Genomic DNA, 23,872 nt, shown 5'->3' on the forward strand with positions numbered 1-23,872 from the left:
ATGAATGGGTTTACACCTAGAATGACAGTTCAGAAAAAGTGACCCTGGCCCTTTGGTCCCCTAATTTTGAAGGACTGGAGAACTGAACTTTTGGGACTCTTCCTTGTGGCTACAGGTTTCTTAATGCTCTGTGCCCTACTACATACAGTGGGCATCCTCTGTTGGTGGTAATTCTATGAAAACCATAGATCTTGCTTTAACTCTGCTGGGAATAAGCCTCTGGCCCCAATTCTTGGCCATCTGATTAATCTGTTCAGCTTGGGATTCTTTCAATAACCAAGGCCAATGAGGCACCCTTACTCCCCTTTATATTAAAATGGCTGACTTTTCTTGGCATAGTTCTTTCACTAGAGTTATATTGTTATAATGTCTCTCTTAATATCCATACAGACCCCTTACGCCTGGGAAAATAATCCCTTAGTCCACATTTCCCAAAGTCTAGCCACTGCAGGAAATCAAACAGACTGTTGGATATATCATCAGTGCTCCAGACTACTCACTGAGTACTGAGATCCCCTTACCTTAGTTACCTCCAATCTTACTGGTATCCCCCTACCATGTCTTGTTTAGAATTCATCTATTCTCCTAGCATATTGTGTCCATCTACTCAAATCCACAGTTCCCTTTCCCTGTTTGGTCAACAGAACTAGACCAAATGCCCAACAGTTCCTTAGGAACATTTGTTCCAAGAGAATCCTGAGGTTACCTGGAAACATCAGATCCAGCTTCCAAACACCCACATTTACCTCACTGTGCAACAACAAAACATATTATCATGATAACCCCCATTTTGTTTTCAGGATTAATATAATGTTCTTAAAGCAGCTGGCACAGTGTCTGACATGTGCTCAATAAATACCTGATGTGTGAATGTTTTCTTGCCAAAAAGAAAATACAGGAAAAAAGTATATGAAACATTTTAGTTAATAATTCACCAAAGGTGCATAATGCTACCTGTGTGCAAAATAATATATCTGTGAGTCAAAACTTACTGCTACATCATCATATGCTACTGATTTAATAGATTTAGTTTTGACATTCTATCGTGGGAACATTACTCTTAAATAATGATAGAATCATTTTTGGTCAACTTGAAAACAATCTTCCAAATCAACCCATAAAGGTACATACATTCATGCATAGATGCCTTACTTTAAGAATCACAAATTGGAGTGAAGTGAGAAGTTATCTTTGCATATTTTTACTATAACACACTTTATCCATTTCACTAACAGTCTTTTAGTTGGGCATTTCCAAAAATAAGTCTTTTTGTTTTGCTTTCCACATAGAAGGTTTAATTTGTATCCTGAGTTTTAAACTACTAAATATTTTCAAAGGTTTATTAATAGTTATGGCCATTTCCCCAGTAGACTTTTTATATTTTTAATATTTTAGATTGAATTCTACAATCAACAGACTACTTATAGATGATTTGATAGCACCTGCAATATTCATTAAAATGATTTGCTTTGATCTTTATGGTTTTCTAATTATACAATATTCCTGTTGTTTTTATCCCAATAGGTTAGTCCTTTCAAACATACCCACCTAACCACTGTCACTGCTTCAGGGAAGATTTAAGAAAGGGCAATTGTGTTTCAAATCGATCTGAAAGAGTTATTATTTGGGGTTTTTTTTTTGCCTGCACCACACGGCTTGTGAGATCTTAGTTCCCTGACCAGGGATAGGAAGAGTGGAGTCTTTTTTTTTTTTTTTAACATCTTTATTGACGTATAATTGCTTTACAATGGTGGGTTAGTTTCTGCTGTACAAGAAAATGAATCAGCTATAAGTATACATATATCCCCATATCCCCTCCCTCTTGCGTCTCCCTCCCACCCTCCCTATCCCACCCCTCTAGGTGGTCACAAACCACCTAGCTGATCTCCCTGCGCTATGCGGCTGCTTCCCACTAGCTATCTATTTTACGTTTGGTAGTATATATATGCCCATGCCACTCTCTCACTTTGTCACAGCTTACCCTTCCCCTTCCCCATATCCTCAAGTCCATGTGCTAGTAGGTCACACACTGGACAGCACAGGAATTCCTCTGAAAGAGTTATCTTTTTAAAAGAGAGTCTCGGGTTGGGAAAAAGAGAACCACCTCTGAGCTATTCGGTTAGTCAGGTATTTAAAAACAAATATGAGATTCTGCTATAAAGTAAAATAGCTGATAAAACACATCCATGTTCAAATCAAAGCATAATAACAGAGTCCAAATTTAAATATGAATGATCATTGAAGTATTTACCATTTCAGGTTACCTGTGCTTTTTTCTTTCGTATTGTTGACAATAACGTTATTTTTTAAATTAATTTTTATTGGAGTATAGTTGCTTTACAATGTTGTGTTAATTTCTACTGCAGAGCAAAATGAATCAGCCATACATACGCATATATCCCCATCTTTCTGGATTTCCCTCCCATTTAGGACACCACAGTGAATTAAGTACAGTTCCCTGTGCTATACAGTATGTTCCCTTCAGTTGTCTATTTTATTTATAGTATCAATAGTGTATATGTGTCAATCCCAATATCCCAATTCTTCCCACTCCATCCCTTTCCCCCTTGCTATCCATACATTTATCCTCTGTGTCCCTATTTCTGCCTGGCAAATAAGGTCATCTTTACCATTTTTCTAGATTCCACATATATGCGTTAATATACAATATTTGTTTTTTGTTTTCTCTTTCTGACTTACTTCACTCTGTATGACACTCTCTAGGTCCATCCACATCTCTACAAATGACCCAATTTCGTTCCTTTTAATGGCTGAGTAATATTCCATTGTGTATATGTACCACATATTATTTATCCATTCCTCTGTTGATGGACATTTAGGTTGCTTCCATATCCTGACTATTGTAAATAGTGCTGCTATGAACACTGGGGTGCATGTGTCTTTTTTTAACATCTTTATTAGAGTATAATTGCTTTACAATGGCGTGTTAGTTTCTGCTGTATAACAAAGTGAATCAGCTATACATATACATATATCCCCATATCTCCTCCCTCTTGCATCTCCCTCCCACACTCCTTATCCCACCCCTCTAGGTAGACACAAATAACCGAGCTGATCTCCCTGTGCTATGTGGCTGCTTCTCACTATCTATTTTACATTTGGTAGTGTATATATGTCCATGCCATTCTCTCACTTCATTCTAGCTTACCCTTCCCCCTCCCCGTGTCCTCAAGTCCATTCTCTATATCTGTCTTTATTCCTGTCCTGTCCCTAGGTTCTTCAGAATCACTTTTTTTTTTAGATTCCATATATATGTGTTAGCATACAGTATTTGTTTCTTCTCTTTCTGACTTACTTCACTCTGTATGACAGTCCCTAGGTCCATCCACCTCACTACAAATAACTCAATTTCGTTTCTTTTTATGGCTGAGTAATATTCCATTGTATATATGTGCCACAACTTCTTTATCCATTCATCTATCAATGGACACTTAGGTTGCTTCCATGTCCTGACTATTGTAAATAGAGCTGCAAGGAACATTGTGGTACATGACTCTTTTTGAATTATGATTTTCTCAGGGTATATGCCCAGTAGTGGGACTACTAGGTCATACAGTAGTTTTATTTTTAGTATTTTAAGGAACCTCCATACTGTTTTCTATAGTGGCTGTATCAATTTACATTCCCACAAACAGTTTAAGAGGATTCCCTTTTCTCCACACCCTCTCCAGCATTTACTGTTTGTAGATTTTGATGATGGCCATTCTGACCAGTGTGAGGTGATACCTCACTGTAGTTTTGATTTGCATTTCTCTAATCATTAGTGATGTTGAGCATCTTTTCATATGTTTGTTGGCCATCTATATGTCTTCTTTGGAGAAGTGTCTATTTGGGTATTCTACCATTTTTTGATTGAGTTGTTTGTTTTTTTGTTATTGAGCTGCATGAGCTGCTTGTATATTTTGGAGATTCAAAGCAATCCCTATCAAATTACCAATGGCATTTTTCACAGAACTAGAAAAAAAATTTACCATTTGTATGGAAACACAAAAGACCCTGAATAGCCAAAGCAATCTTGAGAAAGAAAAATGGAGCTGGAGGAATCAGGCTCCCTGACTTCAGACTATACTACAAACCTACAGTAATCAAGAAAGCATGGTACCGGCACAAAAACAGAAATATAGATCAATGGAACAGGATAGAAAGCACAGAGAATAAATCCACACACCTATGGTCCCCTTATCTATGACAAAGGAGGCAAAAATATATTGGGTTGGCCAAAAAGTTCCTTCAGTTTTAAAGTAAAAATAAAAGACACATTTTTTATTTTCACCAAGAACTTTATTGGACAACATATTCACCATTTTCTTCCACTACCTTCTTCCATTTTTCAGGCAATTTCATAATTCCATCTTCCCAAAACTTTTTATTTTTTTGAGCAAAAGAACTCTTCCAGGTGCCTTTTACAGTCTTCCAGGGAATTGAAATTTTTTCCATTAAGAGGATTTTGTAAAGACTGAAATAAATCTGAAGGTGCAATATCTGATGAATATGACAGATGAATCAGAACTTCCCAGCCAAGCTGTAACAGATTTTGCCTGGTCATCAAAGAAACATGCAGTCTTGCATTATTCTGATGGAAGATTATGCATTTTCTGTTGACTAATTCTGGACGCTTTTTGTCGGGTGCTGCTTTCAGTTGGTCTACTTGGGAGCAGCATTTGTTGGAATTAATGATTTGGTTTTCTGGAAGGAGCTCATATTAGAAGACTCCCTTCCAATCCCAACATATACACAACATCACCTTCTTTGGATGAAGACTGGCCTTTAGTGTGGTTGGTGGTGGTGCATTTCACTTGCCCCACAATCTCTTCCATTCCACATTATTGTACTGTATCCACTTTTCATGGCCCATCACAATTTGTTTTAAAAACAGAACGTTCTTGTTACATTTCAGTAGAGAATTGCATGCAGAAATACGGTCAAGAAGGTTTTTTTCGCTTCACATACGTGGAACCCAAACATTAAAGTGATTCACATAACCAAGCTGGTGCGAATGATTTTCAGTGCTTGATTTGGATATTTTGAGTATGTTGGATATCTCCCACATGGCATAATGTTGATTGTTCTCAATTAATGTCTCGATTTGATCGCTATCAACTTCAACTGATCTACCAGACTGTGGAGCATCGTCCAGCAAGAAATCTCCAGCACAAAACTTCACAAACCAGTTTTGACATGTTTGATCAATCACAGCACAAATCTGTTTTTGCACTTCAGTTGCGCTTTTACCTTTCTTGAAATAATAAAGCATAATACACTGAAAACGTTGCTTTTTTCCTTTCATCTTCAATATTAAAATGGCTACACAAAAATTCACCTATTTTGATAAGATTTTTTTTACATGCATGCTATGTCAGCTGTCACAATGCAATCTAACAAAATTGTTTTGAATGAAGTTAACGACAACTAAGCACTACTAGAGCCATCTTACAGAAAAAACTGAACGGAACTTTTGGCCAACCCAATATAATGGAGAAAAGACAGCCTCTTCATTAGGTGGTGCTGAGAAAACTGGACAGCTAAATGTAGAAGAATGAAATTAGAACACCCCCTAACACCATACACAAAAATAAACTCAAAACGTTCCTATTCCATTTTTTAAATTGTTTTGGGTTTGTTATTGTAGGTCTTTTTCTTCTCTTGTGTTTCTTTCCTAGAGAGGTTCCTTTAGCATTTGTTGTAAAGCTGGTTTGGTGGTGCTGAACTCTCTCAGCTTTTGCTTTTCTGTAAAGGTTTTCATTTCTCCATCAAATCTGAATGAGATCCTTGCTGCGTAGAGTAATCCTGGCTGTAGGTTTTTCTCCTTCATCACTTTAAATATGTCCTGCCACTCCCTTCTGGCTTGCAGAGTTTCTGCTGAAAGATCAGCTGTTAACCTTATGGGGATTCCCTTGTGTGTTATTTGTTGTTTTTCCCTTGCTGCTTTTAATATGTTTTCTTTGTATTTAATTTTTGACAGTTTGATTAATATGTGTCTTGGCATGTTTCTCCTTGGATTTATCCTGTATGGGACTCTCTGTGCTTCCTGGACTTGATTAACTATTTCCTTTCCCATATTAGGGAAGTTTTCAACTATAATCTCTTGAAATATTTTCTCAGTCCCTTTCTTTTTCTCTTCTTCTTCTGGAACCCCTATAATTCGAATGTTGGTACATTTAACATTGTCCCAGAGGTCTCTGAGACTGTCCTCAGTTCTTTTCATTCTTTTTTCTTTCTTCTGCTCTGCAGTAGTTATTTCCACTATTTTATTTTCCAGGTCACTTATCCATTCTTCTGCCTCAGTAATTCTGCTAATGATCCCTTCTAGAGTATTTTTAATTTCATTTATTGTGTTGTTCACCGTTGCTTGTTTCCTCTTTAGTTCTTCTAGGTCCTTGTTAAATGTTTCTTGCATTTTGTCTGTTCTATTTCCAAGATTTTGGACCATCTTTACTATCATTATTCTGAATTATTTTTCAGGTAGACTGCCTATTTCCTCTTCATTTGTTAGGTCTGGTGGGTTTTTATCTTGCGTTTTCATCTGCTGTGTGTTTTTCTGTCTTCTCATTTTGCTTATCCTACCGTGTTTGGGGTCTCCGTTTTGCAGGCTGCAGGTTCATAGTTCCTGTTGTTTTTGGTGTCTGTCCCCAGTGGCTAAAGTTGGTTCAGTGGGTTGTGTAGGCTTCCTGGTGGAGGGGACTAGTGCCTGTGTTCTGGTGGATGAGGCTGGATCTTGTCTTTCTGGTGGGCAGGTCCACATCTACTGGTGTGTTTTGGGGTATCTGTGGCCTTATTATGATTTTAGGCAGCCTCTCTGCTAATGGGTGGGGTTGTGTTCCTGTCTTGCTAGTTGTTTGCTAGGGTGTCCAGCACTGTAGCTTTCTGGTCGTTGACTGAAGCTGGGTGCTGGTGTTGATATGGAGATATCTGGGAGATTTTCGCCATTTGATATTACGTGGAGCTGGGAGGTCTCTTGTGGACCAGTGTCCTGAAGTTGGCTCTCCCACCTCAGAGGCACAGCACTGACTCCTGGCTGGAGCACCAAGAGCCTTTCATCCACACGGCTCAGAATAAAAGGGAGAAAAAGTAGAAAGAAAGAAAGAAAGAAAGAGGATAAAATAAAATAAAATAAAGATAAAAGAAAATAAAGTTATTGAAATAAAAAATAAAAAAATAATTATTAAGAAAAAAAGTTTTTTTTAAAGTAAGGAAAAAAAAAACAGACGGACAGAACCCTAGGACAAATGATGAAAACAAAGCTATACAGACAAAATCTCAAACAGAAGCATACACATACACACTCACAGAAAGAGGAAAAGTGGAAAAAATAATAAATCTTGCTCTCAAAGTCCACCTCCTCAGTTTGGGATGTTTCGTTGTCTATTCAGGTATTCCACAGATGCAGGCTACATCATGTTGATTGTGGAGATTTAATCCACTGCTCCTGAGGTTGCTGGGAGATATTTCCCTTTCTTTCCTTTGTTCGCTCAGCTCCCGGGGCTCACCTTTGGATTTGGCCCCGCCTCTGCGTGTAGGTCGCCAGAGGGCATCTGTTCTTTGCTCAGACAGGACAGGGTTAGAGGAGCAGCTGATTCAAGGGCTCTGGCTCACTCAGGCCGGGGGGAGGGAGGGGCACATAATTCAAAAAGGGTCATGTACCAAAATGTTCATTGCAGCTCTATTTACAATAGCCAGGAGATGGAAGCAACCTAAGTGTCCATCATTGGATGACTGGATAAAGAAGATGTGGCACATATATAAAATGGAATATTCCTCAGCCATAAAAAGAGATGAAATTGAGTTATTTGTAGTGAGGTGGATGGACCTAGAGTCTGTCATACAGAGTGAAGTAAGTCAGAAAGAAAAAGACAAATACCGTATGCTAACACATATATATGGAATCTAAGAGAAAAAAAATGTCATGAAGAACCTAGGGGTAAGATGGGAATAAAGACACAGACCTACTAGAGAATGGACTTGAGGATATGGGGAGGGGGAAGGTAAGCTCTGACAAAGTGAGAGAGTGGCATGGACATATATACACTACCAAACATAAAATAGATAGCTAGTGGGAAGCAGCCACATAGCACAGGGAGATCAGCTCGGTGCTTTGTGACCAGCTAGAGGGGTGGGATAGGGAGGGTAGGAGGGAGGGCAACGCAAGAGGGAAGAGATATGGGAACATATGTATATGTATAACTGATTCACTTTGTTATAAAGCAGAAACTAACACACCATTGGAAAGCAATTATACTCCAAAAAAGATGTCAAAAAAACCTATAGATAACATCATAAAAAAATAAAATAAAATAAAGTCAAAATGGATTAAAGACCTAAATGTAAGGCCAGACACTGTAGAACTCTTAGAGGAAAATATAGGCATAACACTCGTTGACATAAATTGCAGCGAGATCTTTTTTGACCCTCCTCCTAGAGTAATGAAAACAAAAACGAAAATAAACACATGGGACCTATTAAATTTAAAAGTTTTTGCACAGCAAAGGAAACCATAAATAATACAAAAAGCAACCCTAAAGATGGGAGAAAATATTTGCAAACAAAGCAACTGACAAAGGATTAATCTCTAAAATACCTGTGCTTTTGAATGTTAACTCACCTTTATCAAGACTCAATGTCACATCTTCCCTTTTTTCCTTCCACCTTACCACACACAGACTTCTATCCATAAATACTGTCTTACTTAGGTGTCTGTCGCATTCCTCTATCACACTGTAAGTTCCCTGAGGAAAGGATCATGTCTTATGACTCTTGTAACCCCAATATCTAGCATATTATCTATAATATAATTGATCCTGGAAAAATATTTGTGGAATGGAATGACTGAATTTGTAATCTGAAAGAATTAAATGTAAAAATAACTTCAGTAATAAGTAGCTGCTATAGGTTTTCCTTAGTTTTTATTAATTTTCTTACTTGAAACATTTAAAAGCAACTTTGAAACTTAATTTCATGAAGTATTTCCAGTAGTCATCTTGCTTATCATTTCTGACTGAATTTTAAATTCTAACAGCCAACAGAAATTGAACTTCTTCAAAATCATTTTGAAAACACATAGCTTTGGTCATTTGTAAGATATTTTTCAGAAAAAAATGATAAATTCTTGATAATTCATATACTGCATGGGAGTTATTTCAAAGGTTCATTTTTTTTTTCAGTAAGGTTCATAACCCTAAATTTTGTCAGCAGATAAGTACAAACTTAACTTTGCAAACCACATTTTAAAGCCAATTGTCTAAACTGGGCCCCATAGGCTAAATTTTTTTTAATATTTTTAAAGGATTGTTTAAAACATATTCAATAGAGATTATAAAAGGCAAACTCTAAAATATTTATCTGACTCTTAACAGAAAAAGTTTACCACTCCTTGGTCTAAACTATATAATTTTTTAGTAATTAGAAGCATTTACTTTTAAAAATGCACAAAAGAGTACCAAATTGGCCTAGCAAAGAAATAACAAACTAAAATTATCTACTCTATGGGATTATAATTGCTGCAGTACACACAAATATTGCTTCATCCAGATTATATTCATAATTTCATACCACTCCACCTGTATTTTCAATTTACTTTTACTCCAATGTCCCTTGTACCCTGTAAATTAAAAAAAAAAAGGCCATCAGAATGGATTCTTATTTTCCATGCTTTTTGAAACCAATAACTTTATTGACAGAAACTTGTGATAATCACCTCCCTTAAGGCAGGAAGAAGAGTATGTTAGATTTTTAGAAGTTGTTAGCCCTAATAAGAGACTAATGAATATTTAGTTCACTTTTTGGAACTGGCATAATTCAGTCAAATCATTTTCAGTATTTCACTGGGTCATACTAAGTGTTACAAGGATTTAAAACAAATAGAGTCAAGTACACTGCTTTTTAAAAACAAAGAATCTAAAAATGTAAAAACTGAAATAATGATGATGACATTTCTGTTTCTCTCAAATTAAAAAGAAACAATAACTCTAAAGTTACTAAATTTATTCAATTGGGATGAGTCTTCAAAATAATACCCTAATTCAGGATCACTCTGTATCTTCAGAGACGTTGTTATTTCTAGAAAAAGAGTCATGCCATGGCCCTCTTAATAATCTCTCTGCAACACAGAGCCCAAAAGTTTAAATAAAAGGGCCTAAGTCAGTCCTATGTTATCTAGCCAAGCCCATGTTTCCCAGCCACTGCTTACATTATCTGTTAAAATTGGTCACACAAGCTATTATTTATCTTGCTACCCAGCTTCTGAATAATCTCATTATGAAAACAATGAGGATAAACCTAATTTCAAAATTTTACTACTACTACTACAATAGCCATTTATGTTCTCTGCCATATTTTAGCATACACCTCAGAAACTTGGAGGTGAAATACACAAGATCAAACACAACCATCACTAGCAACTTGAAGGGTAACTTGCTAACCCAGAAAACCAACATGTAGACTCTTCATTATTTCTATATCAATAACTAAGAGACCCAAATTCAAAGACAATTCATTAAGAAAATATATTTCCTTTCCCATGTAGCAAAAATGGCTGTAGAAGAGTACTAAATAAAAGCAAAAGGGACACATGCCCCCAAATAATAATCTTCCTCAACTGCCATAATCCACTGCCAGGAGTGGAGGTACATAAAGCAAAAATAAGACAAATAGAATTGCCATACATACTGAGGCTCCACTCTTGATAGCTGATTTGAATAGGAGGAAATCTATTAATATTTTTTAAAACTATCAATATTTTTAAAAAGCAAAGGAGTTGGAAGGAGTTATCAGTGAACCTGTGAGTAATTTCACAGGAGTATGGAATTAAGACATTAATACCCCAGAAAAATTAAAATTTTAAAAAGCTTTCTGTCAGCCTAAATGTGTTGGTCTTTGTGACATAATATACTGTCCTTTCAGACATTTCCTTGTGACTATGAAGAATGGATGGATATACAGTTAATTGGCTTTCAGTTATCACAGTAGAAACCCGGAGCAATAACCAAATGAATCCTATCTAGTAACTAACACAATAACTTACACAGGTAGGCATTTAATGATCATTTGCTTAATTAATGCATGCAAAATAATATTTAGAACCAATTAAAACCAATCTAAGTATCATCATGCTTTTAAAAGGACTGGTAGTTGTGCAAATGATAGGTTACTATGAGTTGAGCTAAGCATATCAATATTATATATACATTAGAAGGTATCTGTGGAACATTTTAAAACTTTGGTCCAGTGACAGTAAAGCAGCTTCCCTGGTTACTGTTCAGGCAGGAATATGTTTACTCTGTGTGGTTGAAATCAGAGCTAATGACTTTAATGGTTCTAAATAGCTCCAAAATGTTCCCCATGCCAAGGCACTGGCCATCTGGCCAGTCTCATAGGAACTACAACATATGCTTTGGAAATTTTACTTTCAAAGGATACACGTATTGTGTGTAGTACAGATGAATGCACATATATATATGACATGTGTACACACATAGCATTCTTTAGCAGTAATTCTTCTCACCGTAGTAACCTCTTAGAGATATGAGGTCCATGAAATTTCATTAAAATATAACCTTGGGGAATGTGAGATAAGTCTAAATTGTCCGTTGAGTTATTTATCTGGCTAAAAGAAGTACTTTGTCTAGGACACCTAAATCTTAGAGTTAAGACAAGAGTTGAAAACAATAAATTTATTATTCTTGTCAAATATTATACATAAAGAACATTTTATTTAATTCTCAAAATAATCAGAGATAAACACATTAATTTCCATTTTATATATGAGGAAACTGAAGACCTTTACTCTGCTTCTGCACTTTTCTCAGAAATCAGTTGAGCCTATTTGTGTATATCTGTTTCTGGGTTCCCTATTCTGTTCCACCGATCTATGTGTCTATTCTTCCAATAAGACACTGCCTTAATTACTTGTTACTGCATTACCATCCCATATAGAGTGATTTCTTGCACTTTAGTCTTCTTTTTCAATATTGTTATAGATATTCTAGGTCCTGTACTTTTACATATGAAATTTAGAATAAACTTGTCTATGTCTACATAAAACCTTGTTGGATTTTATTGACCTTCATTTTGAGTAAAAATAGCTATTGAATCAGCAGCTCTGATTTACTGATCTGATATGGTTGTCAACAACTTGTCTGTATCTTCTCCTTATCTTCAATATCGTCCTTATAAGGGAGACAACAATGTATAGAGGAAAAAGCATGAATTTAAAACGATCTACGTTCAAATTCCAGCTGTGCCTTCCACTGATTTATATGTCTTTCTCATCTGTCTAAAAGATGAGATGTATCAAAAAGATACACCTTTTCTCACCAAACTGTTTTGAAGAGTGAATAAAACTGAAAAGATAATACATGCTCAATAAATGTCATTTATTTCTCCCTTAAGTTAAGCGATACATTTAAGATGGAATGGAGTCCAATGTCTTTTTGGGTAAAAAAATTTACACTGGGTGTTAAAATTACTATTTCCTCTTAAAGTCTGTCCCCAACCACTTTATAGGAGAGAGAGACAGGTCCTATAGTAAGAATAATTATTTGCCGCCTTTGAAATTTTTGTTAGAGATGTGATAGGATATTTTATTCACAACGGAGTCACTATCCCCTTACTTAGCTAGAAATAAGGTATGCAGATTATTTAGCTTCCAAATTATAAGGCTAAACTGTATCAAAAATCAGCTGGGACACTATATTTTTTTTCTCTTATGGAAAAGCAAATTCCTCAAAACTACACAGCAAGAGCATACAAGACAGTTCAAATACTTCCTTTGCCCCAGTCATATCTTAGAACAACAACAGAATAAAACATACAGAAAATCATTACAATTCACAGAAAATTTATTTTAGAGCTAATTGCTAGCTTAGGAACTGATATGCTTTTTTCCTGTTGAATAATGAGAACTATATGACTATTTCTCTTTTTACTTTGGCCTAGAGCTATGGTTCTTTATCCTTGGCTGTACATCATAATCATCTGGGAAATGATGCCCAGGCACCCACCAGATAGTTAAATATGAATCTCTGTGTTAGGCACTAGCATGGAAAAAAATTTTTTTTAATTCCCAGGTATATCTGATCTATAGTCAGAACTGAGAACTACCAGCCCAAGGAAATTCAAGGCCAAATTTGCAATTCAACTATATTTTAAATGTGTAGCAAACCTCTAGAACCTGCTTACCTGTGTTCTAGTTCGCCCTCCAACTCCATCCTCCATCCTTTCCATATACCTTCTACTTTATGTTTTCCTGTATCCTGAATATCAAAATGATTTTTATTGGATTTTATTTCCTATAAACCATCTCAAATACTTGATGAAATGAAGCAAGGAATAAGCAAAACACACTCTCCCTCTCAATCTCTCTCTCTCTCTCTCTCTCTCTCTCTCACACACACACACACACACACACACACACACACACACACACACACACACACACAGCAGGACCTACTTCAAATGTACAGATATAAGTTAAAATCCAGCAGCAAAATCAGTTACATAGAATGCCTCCAGGGCAATTCAGAAAACATCTCTATTATCTACAAAAGCCAGTTTAAGCTTAGCTCTAAATCTCTCTCCCATCCAACTCCCTTCCCACCTAAAAACAAACAAAATAAAACAATATAGACAAAGAAAAAAAACTACTATCATCAAGAACAGTAAATAATCTTTAGAAATACCATAAATGTGTAAATATTATACTGCAAATTCTGACAAAGTACTAAAATGTAAGACTTCAAGATTCGAAGTACTTACCAGATCCTGAGAACTGCTGCTAAAGATAATGACAGCATCCACCAAGAGAGAAATAACAAGAAGGGAAAAAATCTTATACTTCCCTCTCAAAATTATACATGAGAGAGACTGAGAGGGGTGGTACTGAAACAACAATATGGCCTGAGAAAGCAACGGCACCAAGTCAGGCCTTATTTTGGAATGGTGAGGTAATGATTACCTCTTGATGAAATAATCAAGGTAGGGAAATATAGAGGTCCTGCCCTGAAGGAACTGACCTGAATATTTCCAGACCAGGCTGGTTCAAAGGAAGATAGTCTTGGAGAAACTGGGAAGGCACCAGTGGTGGTGAAGGGTCAGGGCCCTGTTGGCCACTCCCCACTTTCCAGTCCAAATAAACCTGGTGAAAGTATATAAGAAATACAGATGTCCCTGTTCTCTTTTCCACATTCTAGAAAGAAGCACCAGTCACTATTTTCAGCACAGCCCTCTGCACTGGGGGCTGCTATTTAAGATGAATATTGATAAAGCAAAAATTACAGGCCTGAGCACCATTTTAAAAGCACTGAAAAACTTTTTAGCTAGTAGTAAGTGCATTCACCATTAGTAGTAAAGATTTTAAACATGCCAAGCATAACCAGAAATCTTTAGAGTGGCTTGCTCTTGTTCAAGACACTATCGTGGTGGGGGGGGTCATTTTAGCTTTCTATCTCCCTATGCTGCAAATATCTATTTATATTTGTCCAGTGGCTAGCATAGACCCTTTTATTGGCAGACAAGCATTAAATATCTGTTATATTGAATTAAGTCCTACCACAACACTCCTAATTTCTCTTACTCCCCAACATCTAATCAGTTGCCAAACTATTTTAAGTCTGCAAGGTATCTCCCATCAGTCTTCACCTTTTACCCCTTCTGTCCTAGTTTAAAAATCTCATTACTACTTCCACTGATTAATATTCCCTACCCTCAGTCTCTCCCCAACTCCAATCTATCCTATACACTGCCATCCATTATCGCCAGCATAGGTCTGGTCATGTCATTCATGAACTCAAAAATCTTCAGTAGCTCCCATTTACAGAACAACACTGAAAACCCTTAAACTAGCTTTAAAAGCCCCATACAATCTGGGCCTTGCCTACCTTTAGATGAATACCTCATCTCACACTATATCCCCATTCTCACATCACAGACATATCCTAGCAATATCAGATTCCTCCTTCCTCCAAGAACACCTCCATGCCTTTGTTTATATTGTCCCCATCCACCAGAAATATGTTCCTTTAATCTGTCTGTGAAAATATAATCCATTCTCCAACGCCCTGCTCGAATTCCACCTGTTTCACAAGGCCTTACTAGATCCATCCCTAAACCACCACCACAACCACCCCATTGTTGATGGTCTTGTGATCCGTATAATAGCAGTTTCTGTGTATGTCTATCTAGCCCACGTGAATGTAAACCCATGGGGCTGGGATGGGATTCAGGATGTTATATCTTTAGACACTTCACATTACAATGCTATGTACTGCACTGCCTTGTACCAAATAAACACTTCATGAATTGAACCAATTCCTACCATGACAAAAGTTTAGAATAGGAAAAAATAAATGTCAGTGAAACACCTCACTGGCCAGTTATAACAAATTAAATTATTTTTCTCTCTTTATCCCCCAAAGTAGTCCTAAATATGACTTCATATTTCATCCTTAATCATCCTGTGATTACAAATGTGATCACCATACTTAAATGAAATAATCAGATCTACGAAGGAGGTCTTAAGAAAAACTGCTCATAAAAGGGAAAGCTGGAGCTATGACCATGGCTATCTAAATCCTAAGATTTTAACATAGTTGACAATAATTCAGAGTTTAGGGGCAGAGCAAGGGGCATGATGATGACTGTGGGGAAAGAGAAGGAACTGGAGGCCTACTATGTGCAAAGCACCTTGCCAAGTGAATTAAACACAGTACAGTATTCAGTTTTTACATAACAACTCTTGAAGATGGTTCTTCTCCCATTTACAGATGAAGAAATTGAGGCTCAGAGAGGTTAGGTAACTTGCATTGGGCCACATAGCTAGTATACGTTGGAGGTGAGATTGGAACCCAGATTAAACTGGCCTCCAAAGCCCATATTCTTTCCCCTATTACTACAGGGTCTCATGAAGTTAATTAAAACTAGCAGTTTTTCCCAATCTGACATATATTTGACATCCTAGTTAAATTTTTAGAGTCTGTGGCTTTAGCTCCAAACTGTTTTTAGCAGTGAACTGTATTATTTTCAAAGCTAACTTCTTAAACAAAAGCAGTATTGCTAAAGAAATAAGTATCAATTAAAATTTAATATAATATGATGATATGACATAATATACAATTTGAAAACTCTATAGTAAACTCCATCAGGAACCAAGCACTCCCTCACCAAAACACAAAACGCACAAACCATGTACATGGCACTACCTCATGAAAAGTCCACTTTACTAAAACAGGCTATTCTTAATGACCCTTGTCCAGGAATGACCAATACCTATCACACCTCCTAATTCTTGCTTGAAACCTCTGAAACATTTTCCCACAGGACAATTTTACAAACAGTGATTAGGCTCTTCATCATTATACCTCTTCCCTGATCCTGACAGAATCCAGCCAACAGGTAAAATATGGCTGCCTGAGGGTTGATACCCTTTGAAGTCCTTATTCCCAGTAGACCTAATTGAGACAGTCCCTGTAAGAGTTCTCACAACCAAAGCTTCTTGCTTATCCTATTTCCCCTCTCCCAAGAACCCTCTTCTCAGGAGTCAATAGAGCCCATATTTCCATTTTTCAGGCCCATTCTCCACCTCTCACTGGAGCCGACCTAATTCTTGTTTGAAACCTCTGACACATTTTCCCATAGGACAATTTTACAAACAATGATTAGACTCTTCATCACTATACCTCACTATTGTGCACTGGTCTAAAAATGTAACTATCCTTAATAATTTTTTTCCTGTGAAAAAATATGTTGAGTCTAAACAACCAACTCTCACACTTCTGAATGATAATTCAAAGGTTAACAGCTGCCCATGAAACAAGACAGGTAAAAGATGTTGAAAAACACTCCACAATATATAATAGTGTATATAATCTTTAATTTTACCAAGATTTAACACACACAGAAATAGATATTAAAGTTTCCTTTGACATTAAAGTTAACAGATTCTTACTTACATTTTCTTTAAGGACTCCAACACATTTTCAAAAAATATATTCTACAATGAAAGCACCCTTAGTCCTAAAAACTGTCACGATTGAGGGCTGCAAAGCTCATGCTCAAGGTTAACATTTCTAAAGCCAACATCAACAAACATGTAATTAAAATAAATATAAATTCTGGGAAGTAAAATTGTTTCCTTCTTATCAAAAGAATACCATTATAAACAAACATCAATAACAACAACAACAACAACAACAACAACAACAACAAAACCCTCTTCTAAGTACTAAGCAGGTCTAAGCAGATTCAGATGTAGCATTTAGTTTTCACCAAGAATATTTTTAATTAAGTCACTTGCAGGGTTAAATCTAACCAATCATAACTGTTTTAGACAAAGAAGGCAGAAATACTATCTTTACCACATTACCTTCACCTTTCGTTTTACTTCATAGGGATTAACAATTTCCACTCCAGTATTTTTCCAAATTGCTGAGGTAGAGAGACCCATTGTTAAATCTCTATAATACCTAAAACATACTGCAAACAATAAAAAAAACCATATGCAGTAATTACAATTTAAAACATTTCTACATTCAAAGTTAACAAAAATAATGAGTAGGCATGCGAAAGCTCCCCCCCCCCATCCCAACCTTATATCCAAGCATTTAACTGTTTTTATAAACCAGATGCCTGGAACTACAAGTCAATAGATTACATACATAAATAAAACAAAATTCCTCTCCCCTTGAATAGTCTTCTAGAAAATTCTTGCAACTATGAAACATTCCAAGAAGAAATAAACCCCTCTTCATTTATCCCATTCTTAAGAGATGTAGAATATTAAAATGTACTTAGGAATTCCTTATTGTACTAGTAAAATATTTCCTATAAGTAGAGAGGGTTCAACTTTAGACTCCTTCCATGTTTCCACTACATTTCTTGTTAAATGTTATTCTGGCATGTAACTTTAACCCCAGTTCACTTGGAAATTTGAAAAGAAAAAAGAACAAGTTAGACAGCAGTCCAACGTGTATTTTTAAGGATGAAGCAAGTACTTCAAGACAAATTTGCACCTAGAGATGTGGAGGCTTGCAAGTCCTACCTCAAAATATCCTACTGTGAATCAATTTGGCATTCAGTATTTTTAGGTCTGTGATTGTGATGGTCTCTACTGTACTACTAGGCTGTCAATGATTAGGTTATCAGAAAAATATCTGACTTTCTATCCACAAAGTCTCGTTTTTGTGTTTAAATGTCTCTTGCTTTAATAACAAGAACAACAAACAACAAAGCAGCAGTAATAAAAACAAAGTACCTGTGCACATCTAAGTTCTCACTGTACAGCTGACCAAAGCCCAACCAGAACAGTTTCAAAGTAAGAAGAACGGAAAAGAGGCGAACCAAAATACTTCGGTTGAACCTCGCTGTCTTACCAAAGATCGGTCTCATAAGGGCTGGGGTTTACTTTGCGTGTTCTTTTACTGACCAACGGGGCGGGGACAACAGTTGGGCAAGGGAGAAGGGGCGGGAGGAAGAGGGCAGTAGAATTCAGGGGACCGCAAAGGAGGCTGCAGAACATCACCTGAATGTAGATAAAGAAACCTCGCCTCCAGTTAATCTCCACTTAGGTTGTTACAAAGAACCACAATAAGCCACAAAGAAATGAGAAAAGTAAGGAGCACTCATCCCTATGTGCATATCTCCCCAGAGTTTGTCACTCTGCTGTGTTTCTGTTGCGCTGGGTTCCTAAGGCGCCCGGGGTTCAATAGAGAGCTGCAGTCAGCAGCTGTCCCCCAAAATGTTCCCAACTAGCAAACTTGGCGCAGCGTAGAAAGAGGGACACGCGGAGCCAGGCGCGGCACCTGGCGCCTCCCCCAGTTCCACTTCAGGTCGCAAAGTGAAGAAACTTAGTCACAACTCTGGCGTGGCCCGCGAGGCAGTCACTCCGCCCGAGGCCGAGCCCGGGCCCGGGCTGCACTCACTCCCAACTCGAGAGCCCGCCGCCCAGTCCCCGCCGGCTCCCAGGCGAAAGCTCGGTTTGGGCAGAGCGTGCTCCGCCGCCCCGCAGCCTCAAGGAGGCTGGCCTGGGCACTTCGCTTCCCAGCCCCACGCCCCTTCTCTCTCGGGCCCCCGGCAATGGTCCTGAGAGAAGGAGGGTGGCAGCTCCAGCCCCTCTTGGCCACCGCACTAACCTCGCAGCTGCTTGCGCTGCCGCCGAACAGCTCCATTTCTCGGTCCCAGAGCTCGTCTTGAGGAGCGAACGGTAGCATCGCCCCTTCAGGAGCACTCGAACAGGAGCTGCCAACCGCCCGCGCGGCCGCGCATCCCGTCTTTGGAGCTTGCCTGCCACTGCCGCCGCCGCTGCCGCCGCCGGAATCCCCAGCCTTGCCTTCTGCGACAGCTGCCCTCGCCGTGGGGTCCCTCAGAGACTCGGAGCGAGGGGTCGCCGCCGCCGCAGGCTGCTGCTCCCCATAGAGAAGACAACTCTGTGCTGCCTCTCCAAGAGCTGCCGCTTGGCTCGTGCTCACCACTGCCGCCGCTGCAGCCTCCGCGACAGTCGCTCAGCGGTGACTCCCCCCGCGGCCACCCCGCTTCCTCGGGCCCCCTCCCAGCTCCCAGTTCTATCAATATGGCGGCAGCGGCGGCTTTACCTGTGCGGCGCCTGGAACCCCCCACCGCGGCGGCACAGCAGCGTCACCCGAACGTCAATGGAGATTCCCCAGCCTGGGGTGAAGGGGGGGGTGGGAAAGAGGGGGTGGGTGGGTGTGGGAGACGGCGTGGTGGGGGGTGGGAAAGAGGGGAGGGGGGCGTGCTGGGCGGGGGAGGCGGGAGAGGAGTAGTAAAATCCTCTGCTAGCTCCTCGGTAAACCTGCCCTCTCCACGGAGCATGCGCGGCGCTGTTCACACATGCTCAGCAGGCCCTCTCAAGTCTACCGAGCAGTCTTGCCGGCGGGAGGATTCCCAAAAAGGTTGGGGGAACCGGGGACCCTCCTGAGCGTCGGAGGGGTCAGTGTCAGGGGAGGACTCCAGGAATATCTGCTTGCCGGGCTCGCAAAAGCAGGCGCCCTATACACCCAACCACGCCCGTTTTGGTACTTAGTGACAAATACTAGGGCGGGGGTTTTAATCCATTTTACATTATCCTCCTAGAAGCTGGTGACAGGAATAAAATCCTTTTAAAATAAATCAATACACCTGCGCTCCCTAACTCCCGGCCCCCCGCTTGTTCTGCTCACGGTGTTGGTGTTTACGCTGGTTGTCTTCATATTATTGATGACACACAATGTTTCCAGTATTCACATACACCACCACTTATTGGACTCTACTTGTGGCAGTAAAGGCAGAATGTATGAAGCTAACCTCACCTCCACCCCGCTCTGAGTATATTGGACCTATAGTGACAGTAATTATCATTTTTCTCTCTTCTCCAAATCAAACATTTACTGCTTTGCTACTCTAAGCCACACGCTGTACTAGGCACTAGCAATTTAACTGAGATAAAGGACAGCCTCATACATGGGAGATGATCAAGATCCTGCTCATGGAAATACTTCAGAACTTAAAGTTAAAAAGTTATTCCATATTTGACACTTAAAAGAACTTAAAAAGCAACTGTAACAGCGACTAAGCCAGCTCAGTATCTTGGAGAGGTTTCTAATGGTAGACATAAAGCACCCCCTCCCACCTACTACACCTAGGGCTGTGGTGCTGTGCTCGCGGAAAACGTTGAACTGTGCCCTCTATTTATTTCACCATCTAGTGTCCAGCGTTAGCAAAGTAAAGCGGACCACAGAGATTGTCCCTGAATCGCAAACAAAGATCACTAGTAGGTCACTCCCACCTACTCTGCTTAAAATTCCAGGGAGAAAGTGAGCTTTATGAATATGATTCTGTGAAAATGAAAGTTTTGAAAGTAGTGGGGGCATGGGGCTATAAACAGTGAAAATATGTGAGTGTGTGCGCACACGCACATAAACTCCCCTTTGGCTGAACTGACAACGGTCTTAGGCCAATGCTTCTGAGATTTGGATATCATCTTTTCTTGCCTACTCAAAGGCTTTGTTCTGCAATCCCCCACCCGCCCCTTTCACAACATCTATTTTCCTCCCTTTACTGGACATTTCCCAACAACAAAAAACATGCTGTTACTGACTTCAACTTGCTGGACCACTCATTAGCATTTGATGCAGTTCATGACTCTTTAAACATTTTCTTCACTTGGCCCCCAGAACAAAACATTGTTCATTTTCCTCCTCCATCATTGGCCATTTCTTCTCAGTGTCCTTTGCCAGATCATCCTTCGCCTTCCTAATCTCTAAAAGTTGGAACTTCAGGGCTTAGTCCTTGACCTCTACCTTCCCCAACATTCTAGGCATTTCCATATCCCATCCTGTTCCATGGCTTTAAATCCCATCTGTATGCTGAGGACTCTCAAATTTTACCTCCAACCATAAACTCTTTCTTGAAATCAAGACTTGTACATGCAACTGCCTATTCTGTTTGGATACCTGGTAGGGATCTCAAACAACCCATTCAAACTGAATTCTTGATTCGACCCTAACCAACCAGCTCCTCACCTAGTCTTCTTCAGAATAATTAATGACCTCCACCATCCACTAGTTTTTTGCTCAAATGTCACCTCAGAGTCTTTCTATGACCATCCATTTTAAAACACCATCCCATAACTATCTAACCTCACCCTGCTTTTTCTTCATAACACCAATCAACATGTGGTATATTATTTATTTATGTATTTATTCCCTCCAGCACCTAGCACAATAATTGGAACATAATGAGGCTTAGTAAATATTTTCTGAATGAATGAATTTGTCCTTTGCTCTTGTTTTATGCATTTGATAAATACACCACATCAACTATATTAAGGAGCTTCCTCACTATGAATGTATTACTCTGCTTCTATATACAATTTAACCTTCATATATGTTCATTCATTCAACATTCCCCTTAGCATATAAACATATATATGTCTCTCTTATTAAAAAATTAATGAAAATCCCTTCCTCAACTCAATGATTTTAATAGACTCCCATTTTTCAAATCTTCCATCAGTTAACAAGTCTTTTTTCTTCTATCTCAAATATTTTTTCAATGTCTGCTCTATCCCACTGCCATTGACTCAGTCCACCTTGTAAAATATTTACTTGAACCAATGATAACAATGATTCCTCTTAACTGATCTCTCTGACTCTAAATTTATACTGTCCCCAATCCATCCTCCTCACTTGGCAGCCCATTGATCAAAATTCTCCAATGTTTCTTCTATCATCTCCAGTAAAATATCCAAACTCCTTAGCTCTAAATGCAAATGTTTAAATGTTTTCCCCATCTGGTCTCTGACTATCTTCCTAGCTTCATCTACCAGTTCATATTCCAGTCAAATTTATGCATATGTTATTGTCTCCTCCCTATCTTAGTATTCCTAGACAACTTTCTCTTAATAGCAGTCAACATTAACTACTACTTACTGAGAGCTGACTATGCTCCAGACATATGCTCTTCATGAATTCATTTAGCCCGCATAACAACTTGTGAAAATTTATATTATCTATATTTTACAGACGAGGAACCTGAGCCTAAGGTTCAGTGATTTCCCCAAGACCTCACAGATATTAAATGAAAAATCTAGAATTAAAACCAGGTCTACCTGGTGTCAAACCTTCTACCCCACTCTGGTGCTCTGTGAAACCTCTCTGAGCTTAACTTCCCCTCTTCATTCCATCCTTCCACTCATCCCAGGGATAAATTAGTCACCCATTCCTCTGTACTTCCATAATATCTTTTCCATATACTAATTTTAGCACTTCTTTATCTTTCTTTACCAGAGAACTTTGAGCTGTTTTATGTTACTGTATTAACATATTGAGCTCTGCATTCACAGCATATGGCTGGTGCTCAATAAATATGTTGGATGGACAAACAACACGTCTCTACTTTAGCCAGACACTGTATTAAAGCTGTGATCTGATATAAAAATGTATGACAGTACTTAACTCTGCAAAGTTTAATGCCTATTTGTTCTGTGTTGACTCCCTGTATAAAAGATGTATTGTCTGATTTTAAGTTATTAGTAACCAGGGACTATTAGATCTAATTTCTACTAGCCGAGAAGACCCTTGAATTGTTGGTGAAAAATATGATGACTTTACTTAAGCACAAAGGCATATACTAAGGAAGACTGGAACTTCTAAATCTTCTACAAAGTACATGAAGAGTGGAAATTCTAAATCTTCTACAAAGTACACACAGCAGAGTTTGTTGCTTTCCCTTCAGTCTTCAGGACATTTTTGCCTCAAAATTTCTATATGCCTATGTATCTCTGGATTTCCAATTATTGTAGCATAGCATTAAAAGTTTACAAAATATTTGGCAATATTTTGGTGGTTCTGTAACTGGGATGTACTATAACTAGTTTCTAAATAATATATTGTTCAAAATAACTATACTCCAATATAAAATACATTTAAAAATTAAGAAAATAATGCTCAGCTACAAAAACTAAAAAAAAAAAAAAAGATAAGATGGACTCTACCATCATTAGAGCATGTTTTCTGAGTATTTCCAGGACTAGGGAAAGGGTACACAAACCTCCACACTGACTTCTTTGGCCTGTGACAAATGGCACACACTGGATGATCAGGGTCAGGTGTGAAAGTGGGTGATCATGCAATTTAGCTGAAAAAAGTTAACTGACCCATATGGAGATAAAACACAACCCATCTTGGCTCCACTAAGGGGGTGTGAAATATGAACCAAGGACCGTTGATCAGAAGATCACATAACACCCACAGATCCTACATTGTGGTTCTGATTCCAAAACTGTGACATATACAAAGTAATGCATATTTAGTGTATAATTATAGAAAGAGCCACACAATCTCTCAGTAATCTCTGCTTAGTTCCCCGA

The 23,872-nt window shown here is 38.5% G+C and overlaps 1 protein-coding gene across 6 annotated transcripts in view; it reads right to left on the bottom strand.

The window, feature by feature from the left end:
• RPS6KA6 (ribosomal protein S6 kinase A6) overlaps positions 1-19,664 on the bottom strand; it is a 167,245-nt gene extending 147,581 nt beyond the window's left edge. For 4 of the 6 annotated variants that reach the window (XR_013825835.1, XM_079911628.1, XM_079911622.1 and 1 more), the window contains exons 1-2: positions 19,599-19,664; positions 19,140-19,409 (exon numbers count right to left, since the gene is read on the bottom strand). Coding sequence is in view for 4 of the 6 variants with exons in the window: in XM_079911628.1 (XP_079767754.1) it covers positions 19,140-19,217 (78 nt within the window). In the remaining 2 variants the exon portion in view is untranslated. Of the gene's footprint in view, positions 1-17,374; positions 17,550-19,139; positions 19,433-19,598 lie in introns of those variants that run through there. The other 2 variants (XM_079911625.1, XM_079911624.1) reach the window with 2 other exon arrangements.
• Positions 19,665-23,872: the final 4,208 nt, after the last annotated feature.

The sequence above is a fragment of the Stenella coeruleoalba genome, assembly GCF_951394435.1.
Source record: "Stenella coeruleoalba genome assembly, chromosome: X".
NCBI lineage: Eukaryota > Metazoa > Chordata > Mammalia > Artiodactyla > Delphinidae > Stenella > Stenella coeruleoalba.